The sequence below is a fragment of the Nothoprocta perdicaria genome, unplaced genomic scaffold (genome assembly GCF_003342845.1).
Source record: "Nothoprocta perdicaria isolate Ctin4 unplaced genomic scaffold, notPer1 scaffold_74, whole genome shotgun sequence".
Taxonomy (NCBI): Eukaryota; Metazoa; Chordata; class Aves; order Tinamiformes; family Tinamidae; genus Nothoprocta; species Nothoprocta perdicaria.
This window is the reverse complement of record NW_020456021.1, coordinates 1,208,516-1,218,406: the sequence shown is the minus strand read 5'-3', so window position 1 is coordinate 1,218,406 and position 9,891 is coordinate 1,208,516. Positions and strand designations below refer to the sequence as shown.

Below are 9,891 nucleotides of genomic sequence, written 5' to 3'. Positions count from 1 at the left end.
CACTATGGGTGCCTGTCGCCTCATGGTGACGCTCACTCAGGCTCTCGGGGCACTGTGAGCGCCTGTTGCCTCGTGGTGACGCTCACTCAGGCCCTTGGGGCACTGTGAGCGTCTGTTGCCTCATGACGACGCTCACTCAGGCCCTTGGGTCACTATGGGCKCCTGTCACCTCATGGTGATGCTCACTCAGACACTCAGGGTACCATGGGCGCCTGTCACCTCATGGTGACGCTCACTCAGGCCCTTGGGTCACTATGGGTGCCTGTCGTCTCATGGTGACGCTCACTCAGACCCTCAGGGTACCATGGGCGCCCGTGGCACCGCGGGCGCCTCACGTGTGAAGGAGGCGAGCAGAACTGTGGGCGCCGTCGCCTCATGGCGCCGCCCACCCGTGAAGGAAGCGAGCAGCTCACGCTTCATGTTCACCGACTCGCCGCTTCACCGCAAAGCCGGCCCRTGCAACTTCATCTAATGGTGTCTAGCCTAAGATAGCTATTTGGGCTGCCTTAAAATCAATGGAGAGGAGACTCTTCAAACTTCCTCCCCTTCACCATCTGTAAGGTAAATTCATGTCCTCATCCCACGAGGGACCCCTTTCTGGAGGCGCTTCCCACTGCTACTGCTGCTAAGGCAGGCGCAGAGGACCAGAGCACTCACTTCATCCCTAAGCAGATGACTAGAAGGGAGGCCTGGTGTAAATAATACTGCAAAATCTGGCTTCTAGAATTACAACTGATTTCATAGGTCACCTAATTTTGGCAGAGACTAATCTTTTAAAATGATGAGTACGTTTGGTGGCCAGGTATGTCAGCTTTATTACAGATGAATCTGTTAAATAAGGATCTTGGAGAGCTTCTGTAAACACTCTTCTCACCCCAATAAATGCAACACTAAAACATATAAATTTTTATAGGCTCGAGACTATAGCTGCCTGGGGGCCTTTTAATCCCTCGAAAGCACATGTCACAATCTTACCACCGTAAGCTTTAACTGGAACATCTAATGTTCTGTAAAGGAGGGGGGAGAAAAGAAAGAAATCATCCTTTCTTACACAAAGGAAAAATGCAGAAAGATACTGAATATTTCCAAAGAAAATACATATGGCATCAGCTTGGCTGCCAAAGGGTAGGTGGTTAATGTTTGTGCTCCCCCATGACTTTTAAATGCCAGTAAATAACTATTCTGGAGAAATGGGAAGGGGAGAGAAGTTTCTATTCATTCAGTTCTGGCAGGTTCTGTGAAAAGCAGCTGCCAGGTAGTAAAGAGAGGTCCAAACAGAGCTCCCCGGGAGGGAAGGGCAGGCAGTGACATCCCTGCGTGCGCTGCCCGCTCGGCGCTTCCGATTAGCTAAAGCATCTCCCATCTCTTGCCCCATGGAGAGAACTTCGATCCACAAGGAAATACAGAGGAAGAAACTGGATCTTCGCAGATGGACCAGGATGGCAGATATAAGGCATTGACAGGGAACAAATATTCATTAGTTCCACTGTTCACTGCACTTGTTTTAAATAGAGTTGTCTCTCTTCTCAGGCTTTGCCAAACCATAATATCATAATTATGCTGCTATTCCTAGGGTTCCTCCCTTTCCGCAAAAAAAACTTTGAGGATGATTACACATTTCCACCAACTACTCAGAAGTGGCAGGGAGCGCTGGCACGCTAATATTAGAACAGAGACTGCACGGCTTAGCCGCTGTGATAGCGAGTCCCAGCCTTGGCTAAGCAAAGCTGTTCCTATATTGCATGTTATAAAARCATGAGATTTGACACAAATCCTCAAGTTTTCAGATCACCATCGGCACAAGGTACATTCTCAAACCATTTACTTACGCTTTCCTGATATGCTTGGAAGAGCTTGTGATTCACAGCCAATTGCAGAAACAAACAAAAAGAACACCCTAATTTCTAAATTCTCTCTTACAAATTCACTGTCTTCCAAGCTTCTTGATACTTGCTTCAAAATGAAGTATTTTGGTCCCTTTCAAAAGACAAAAACAAGTGATGAGCACATAAAAAGATTTGTTACTACTCACCATTGGAATCTGTGATCATGTATTGCAATCAATTGAAAAAGCAGTAAAGCTTTCTTGTAAAAACACCATAGGTTTTCTAGTGGCTTCCAAATCCCACAGAAATTTGTAACAGGATTCTGTATTTCTTAACAGACATCTGCTGCAATACAAGGTAATTTTACTCTGATTCAGCTATACAATAAAATCTTGCATTTTAACTGTCTTGGTAAAATTAGCACTGAAATATATACTTTGCAAACTTGACAATATACAGCAAACATTTTCTTTAACCGCAGAGTGCAACTTTATGGGTTTTATAATAAGGTAATTACAGAACAATTCTTTCAAATAATAAAGACTTCATAATTTTAATAGATACACAAAGATATCTATCCTAATTCTCAGAAACAAGTTTTAAAAAGAAAGCCTACTGCAAAAACACAGATAACATTTTAATACAGAAGGCCCAAYGGAGCAACACGCATCCTCCAAGACTACAAGATCTTGCTTATTCAGAGAGAATCATTTATTTTGCCTTACAGAAATGTAGGAGAATTGAAAAAGAATAAAACCCTGTACTGCTGAACTGCTGGGAACTGCTAGTGTTGGTCACAGGGGAAGAGCAGGAGGTGGCACTGAGGAATCGCTGAGGACTTTTCTCCTAACTGCAGACTGCAGATTTCTGCCCTGCAGGGTCAGTGTTGGTGATTTCGTGCACCCCACAGCAATTATTTGGGCCTTGTTTTCAGGGAAGCCAGGGTAAATGCCCTTCTGGTAAATGCCGGGTTGTTCAACGCAGTGGTGCCCTCTTCACACTCTTTGTTTGCCCAAATGTCCAGTTTTCCACCTCGTACTGACGCGCTCTCCAACCAATGAAGCAAACACCTGCTGACGGCTACAGACAGCGGGGTCTTAGAGAGGGCCTGAAGCTCCAGCTGCGCCCTCTGCTCCCGGAGCGCCTGCCCCTTGGCACCAAATATTCCCATGGGTGCCAGCGAAGCCACCTTATTTCCTGAGGGACGGAAGATCCTGGAGTGGGGCCAGGCCTGCTGGAGCCTCTCGGGACACGCAGGGAACAGCCGGCAGCCACCGGGGCCGCTGAGGAGCGCGTCACGTGGGGCAGGACCGCGGGCTCCCACACAGGGGCCACCGCGCCAAGAGCCGCAGCAGATCCAGCCCCTGCTCACACAGGGAGGCCGGAGTTAAACACTTGAGAATGGAKGAGGAAAGACCAAGTGAGTTGGGCCTGTTGAGCCTGGAGAAGACTGAGAGGGGATACAATTAATATGTATTAGCTTATTCTCATAGTTAATTAGTCACCACAAGAGTGGTGGTTTTGCACTCTCTAGAATTACTCACTATGTACGTTGTTGAATGAAGAACTGACCTGGGTTAGACTAAAAGATATTCAGCTCAATGCCAGATAACTGGGTGAAGTTTAAAGACCTGCAATATAAAGATTATCCAGTATGTAACAGTCCCCTTTTGACATTGAGGCATGGGGAAAAAAATGTAGTTTGCTCTGTGCAAACTGTAAAGAAAATCTGCCCTTCTGTACAAAAGACAGAGCGGATGGGTCTTGATTAGAGGGTCCCTCACCGCTACACTGCACATCAGCTAAGGTCTGACCTCTTTGGAGGGAGCTGTGGTTTATGTTTATGAACTGCAAAGCTCTTTCTGCATTTAAGACATGACATATTTTTAATTACATAAAAAAAAAAATCCAAGCCCTTATTTATCTCAGTAATATCCTCACYACCAATTTTCACATTACTAAGATTCCAAAAGGGACAAAGACCAGACACATACGATACAAGTAACAGCTCAAAAATTGAGTTACCAGAGCATGTTTATTTACACAATACATCTCTCAGAAAATTCACCCCAATCATTCACAACATGAAGGAAAATCTAGGTGATATTTGTCTATATATTAYCTTTTTTCAACAACTAAAAGTAATTTTTTAGCAATAGATACATTTGTGCTTTARAAGTCTATACAACGTCCTTTTCTCTCCCAGTCTCCATAACGTGTAGGTTCWGGGCCTTTCGGTCCACCCCTCTCTTTTGTAGTCGGATTGATTCCATCAGGAAATCCTAAAACGAGAGAGAAAGCTTATTAAAATGCCTACAATGTCAACAAAATAAATATTTCATCATCTAAGATATTTGCTTCTCAGTTTTGTTTTTAACACAAAATCAATTGTTTTTCATTTGTAAAGGCAATTTGGAGTTAACCACTTCCCAGAAAAACAGCAGTAATTTCAGAGAGTTTTATGGCCGCAACCAGGAATCCATCACCACATTAAGCCACGCAAATCACAAAGCCACTCCATGCCCGAGGCACTAAAGCTCCACAGTTTCCAGGGAATTCCTAGGGAGAACCTGCGTCACCCGGGAACGCTGTACATATGGTCACCACACCTAAAAYAGCAGCTCATTTTGAGGGTGTCTGATGGCTCTGCTTTTGAAYAGGCAGGTATACAGGCTGGATGCTATGGTCAGAGGATGGATTATGAAGTCCTAACTAGCCAAAATTAGAGATTTTACCTTTTAACCTAAGCTTGAGATATAATTGTGATGCCCTTTAAGGAGAAAGAAATTATTCCTAAGTAAAATCCCAAAGGGATTTTCAAATGYCTTTGGGAAGCCACAGGCTAAGCTTAACCATGAGCCAGCGGCAGCTTCTCCTGCCCCCTGCACCGTACCCAGCTCGTGCCACCCGCTCACGCGCTGCAGCTTGGGTCCCCAGCTCCCCCACCACGTTCCTCCTGATCCTTAGGAGCACCCTGCTCAACACAGCGCCCTGGTTCCAGGGGGAAATCCGGCCTCCCAGGCGGAGCAGCGCTGCCCTTTCACCACCACCACCACCACCACCACCACCACCACCACGAGGCGGCCCAGCGCCTATGTGGGCGGCTGCTAGGGCTCAGGAAAGCAGGGGATTTTGTGCAGGGGCCTTTCCCAGCCCGCTCTGACACCCTGCCCCACACCCCCACTGGCCAGGCGGGTTCCCAGGGCCCCCAAGGAACGCGCGGCTCGGGGCTCCCTCCGCCACGTCGCCACCTCAACAGCAGCCAAACAAGTAACGAGCAGCAGAGGCGAGAGAGAGAAAGACAAGAACAGACACCCTGCAGAGCACAGAGAAAGGAGGACAGTAACGGAGGGAGACTCACATAGCTACAGGCAACACAGAAGGACATACTGGGATGTCTGTTTAACAATTCACGTGCACCAGGATAGGAAATGTCAGTATTTGGGCCCCTCTGGCAGTATACGGGGCACAAATGCATACAATATTATTTTGTATATYATTCCAATATTCACTACTATTGATGTGTTGACAGTTGTTGCAGAAGCTCAAAATATTTTTCCATGGTGGGAAATGGCCTGCTTAAACCTGCAACTTTTATTTTTCCCCTAATAACCACCAATGATACACCGCACAGTTAGCGCCCTAATAAATTTCTGTAGTGTCATATATATATATATATATATAAAACAAAGGCACAACTAAACTTTAAGACAAAAGAAACACTGAGTCTCATAAGAAACACACAGATTATCAAACAAAAAGTTAAAAAAAATGGTTTAGGTGAAGCAGCGATGGCACAGATTTTCTGGAGAGGAGGGATGTGGAGTTAAGCAGCTCTCTCTGCTCACACAGTAACCCCAAACGTGAGTCAGTTTTCAAGTGAGTCACAATTGGAAATGGGCTGCAGCCACTGTGCAGATGATACTGTAATTTCACAGTCATTTTGTCACCTGCACATTCATAGTGATTAATATCGATTATTAAAAAGTTTGTCCCAGAGACCTCAAAATAGATACACTGGTAAATGAACAGCAGCAGAACACTGCTGGGTAGGTATGTATGAAACAGATAAAACATGACTAGCACTTTTAGTTAAGGAAAGACCAAATAAAATGAATGTGGTGCCTATCTGGTGCCTCAGTCTTGTGAGGGTCTCTGAACGAATCCCCCTGAAGCCAATGGACTCCAGCCTAAAGGGGGGCAGATCACCAGGTCTCCCTGCACCCCAGGATCGGCTCTGTAAACTCAGCATCTGTGGTTGCTTTTCAAAAACCTACATGCAAGGTTAAGAAAGGGACCTACCATGGAAATATCGCAAAGATCTGAAATCTTTGTAGGACTAAGAAACAGAACCAGCTTTTTGCAGAATAAAAAAGGCCATTGGTGCCCTGCTGAGTTGACTACCACTGTTTTTAATTGTACTGTCACACACCAACCTGAGGTACACCAGCTACATAGCTATGAAACATGGAACGGTCTAGGTTGGAAGGCAGCTTGGAGGACATCCAGCCCCATCCCTGCTTCACAGCAGGCTCAGGGGTAGGTCAAGATATCTGGGCAAATGTGAACATCTCCAAGAACAGACATAGCAAAAGCTTTCTGGGCAATTCATTACAACGTTAGACCACCCTTGGTCTGCAGATTGTTTTCCTTATACATCCCTTTGCACAGCTTGTGACCACTGCCTCAGCTTTCTGTTTTTTATTTTCAGAACTTCTGAGCTTGGAAAGTGATTTTGCAAAGTGCTGAACAACTACYCTTGTTCTTAAACTTTCCTCAGGGTAGCAGGATCTTTCTTTCAAAAAAGAAACATGACATACCGAAACATAAGTCATGTTTCGGTAAAACATGACTTACTTTCCAACGGCTCCCTCTCCGTGTTGGGCTCCTCGGGCTCATCGAACCGACCTACTGGTAACTTCGGTTTCTTCAGCGGCCGCTTAGCAGGCTGGGACCTTCCTTCTGCGCTGGAGCCGGCGCTGCGCAAAGAGCCGCAGAGCAGTGACGACCCTATCGAACAAATGCGTATTTATGCCATAAATGGGGCAGTTTAATGCTGAATAGAATACCATTATTTAGAAAACCTGTGAACGACAGAATCATAGAATCCTTACGGTTGGAAGGGACCTCCAGAGTCCAACGTCCCCCTGCACACACAGGGACACCCAGAGCACGGGGCACAGGGCGGCATCCAGGCGGGTTTTGGAGACCTCCAGAGAGGGAGACTCCACCTCCGGGCAACCCATTCCAGTGCTCTGTCACCCTCACTGTCAAGGAATTTTTCCTTAAGTTCCTGCGGAACTTTTGGTGCTTCAGTTTGTGACCATTTCCTCTAGTTCTGTCAGTGGCCACCACTGAATAGAGGCCACCCCATTCTCCTCACTGCCTCCCTTGAGGTATTTGCAGTCACTGATCAGATCCCCCCTCGGCCTTCTCTTCCTCAGGCTGAACAGGCCCAGCTCTCTCAGCAAAAACAAAAGCACTCACTGCATGAACTAGTAAGTGGAGGACAGAGAAACAATTGCCAAATACTAGATTAAAATTCCTCTCATGGACCCCTAAGAAATCAGCACAGATTCTCATTTTTGGTCACAGAAACATAAGCAACTGCAATAGATGTATAACTTAGGTCTCAAAATCAGGCTTGAACTATCTTCACTTTATCTTCCTGCATTTTAGATGCTAAAAAGTAATTATGCTGGCACAGAACAGACCAGCACATTCTGCTTTCCTGGAGAAGTCCTAACCTCCCCCAAGAAGCCTCCTGATTTCCAAGTGTTGGCTCATTTCCAGCAGCTTTTGAGTCAGAAAATGCCTCTGCTTTCCCAAAGGAAACTATTAAAAAATAGAGAACGCTGTTCCCTTAGTAACAGGTTTTCCAGAATGTTGGTTGAGACTAGTTGGGCTTTCCTTACTATGGTAAAATAATGCAGCTGGTAGTCAAACGCATAGATAAACTCAAACTCTGGGTAAATTTAAGTCAAATTACATAACTGCACACAAGTGCTTTAACTAAAAGACATAATTTTTCCTTTCCCTCTTCAACTGATACTTCTGCATTTGGTTACAAAACCAAATGTCCACAGCAGCCATGAACTATCTTCTAAAAATATTTCAGTTGTGCATATGTGCTTAAAGCAGCTCTTACTTTTCTTAGGAAGGTAGATGCAAATTTTCCTGGYAGCATCTGGCTGCAAATCGCTGAAAAAGAACCACCATTTTACTTTGCTAAAGAGACAACCTTGGGAAACCCTCCCAAGCACCATGGGCTTGACTCACCTACGCCAGCCACCGATGCACCTGCATTCCCAGGATCTGCAGGGATCAGTTCCATTTCATGCATTAAGGGAAGAGACAAGCGAGGTAAAGGAACCTCAAGTAGGAGTTCCTGGAGCAGAGTCTTTGTAAGCGGCTCCCAGGTTGGTAGTGGGCCTGCAAGGGCCCACAAACACCCTTCATCTTCCCAGCTCTTCTTACCACACACACTGCATCAAACGATTTGAGGGATACTACATCTAGGTTTCCTAGGATATCTAGGATCATAGGAAGACTCAACTTTTGATGGAGAAGGAGCTGGCTTGACCTGTAGCCCTACAGAATAGATTAAATTAGGTGAGTGTTGAACAGCCAGGTTTTTAGGTTATATTTTTACTTTTTTTTTTTTTTTTTTTTAATTAACAGGTTACTTTTTCCCCCCTCAAATCCAACTGTTCTGCAACTCTCCCATTCCCTGTGTCCTCCAACCAAGGCTCCTCCCGGAGGAAGCCGCCTGCACTCGCTCCTATAAAGGACACAGACCCGTAACTCCCAGGCCCGCAGGGGGTTCTCTCCAGCCTCCCTGCAGAACAACACCCAGCTGCTGCCTCCCGCTCCACTCCTGTTTGCAGGTCCATAACAAACCCGGAAAACCTTTAGCCTCCACACTCAGGGATGACAACAACCGCAGGCTGCAGCGTGTGGCACACACGAACGTACAGGCTGCTGGCTAGCAGCGCAGGCGAATATAAGATATAGTAATGGAGTAACATACTATAGCATGCAGTCATGTGCAGAGGCAAGAAGAGCAGCAGGGCAAGGAGCGAAAGCGATGAAGGGGAAGGGGGTGACGGCGCAGCCCCCCCCCCCGCCGCCATGCCGGGCACCCCCCGCCGCCTGCAGCGGGAGGAGGGCAGGGGAAGCGCCGAGGCCACCGGCTCCCTCCTTCCCTCCCTCCTTCCCTCCGCCCGCCGCTTACGCGCTGCCCCCGCCGCCCCGCGCAGCAGCCGCGCGGCCATGGCGGCGACCCCGCCTCCGCTCCGCCCCGCCCGCCCCGCGCGCGACTCGACTCCGCGCACGCGCAACGGCTGCGGCGCCTTGGCGGGGGGCGGCCGTTGGCGGGGGGCGGCCGTTGGCCGGGGCGCGGCCGTTGGCCCCGCCCCGCGGGCCGGTGCGGAGGCGGGACCCGCCAGTGCGGGTGCCTGCGCGACGCGTTAGGGGAGGCGCGAGCGTCGCCATTGTGCTCCTCGCAGCCTCCAGAGGCGGCCTGGAGCAGGGCGCACACTGCCYGCAGAAACCTTGGTGGGCCACGGTCAGGGAGCGAGGGTCGTGCTGCGTGTTGTGCCAGCCACGTTCCTGGGCTTTCACCAAGGCAAATAGTAGATTCTGCWTAAACCTCAACCTGGGCCAGGAAACAGTTGGGTGCATTTGGTGCAGCTCAGGAAGCCCTGGGAGCTGTTTTGAACCTGGAGACATTTGGTTGTAGCTCCAGGTGACCTTGTTCTTCAGTAAAAACAACCTGGATGCCCCTGCCCACAGATACTAATTAAACAACAGAAAATAATTTTCATACAGGCACTCCTAGAGACTGGAGTACAAAAGAGTGTTTTATGTTCAAGTCTGAAGAGTTTAAGAAAGCAAATCTAGGTGGTAAATTAGTAACGGTGATGCTCCACTGAGYTTATGGACTGCATCTGGCAGGGCCTACGCTCAAAGCAATTATATTTAATTGGCTGCCTTATGTGCGACATTTTCTGTAACAGCTTTTTATAACATGGTTAATTGGGGATTAGGGATGGAAAAGAATGGA

The 9,891-nt window shown here is 47.5% G+C and overlaps 1 protein-coding gene and 1 long non-coding RNA gene across 2 annotated transcripts; both read right to left on the bottom strand.

Moving 5' to 3' along the window:
• Positions 1–3,948: 3,948 nt before the first annotated feature.
• On the bottom strand, positions 3,949–7,613 carry SDHAF4 (succinate dehydrogenase complex assembly factor 4). Its single transcript, XM_026051271.1, has 4 exons — positions 7,574–7,613; positions 6,941–6,973; positions 6,684–6,836; positions 3,949–4,108 (listed from the first exon to the last, which is right to left on the bottom strand). The coding sequence occupies exons 1-4, from the start codon at positions 7,611–7,613 to the stop codon at positions 3,999–4,001; spliced, it is 336 nt and encodes a 111-aa protein (XP_025907056.1). The 3' UTR covers positions 3,949–3,998.
• Positions 7,614–8,137: 524 nt separating this feature from the next.
• On the bottom strand, positions 8,138–8,913 carry LOC112957613. The gene is made up of 2 exons (XR_003251238.1): positions 8,857–8,913; positions 8,138–8,417 (listed from the first exon to the last, which is right to left on the bottom strand). It is a non-coding gene; the product is annotated as an uncharacterized LOC112957613 (long non-coding RNA).
• Positions 8,914–9,891: the final 978 nt, after the last annotated feature.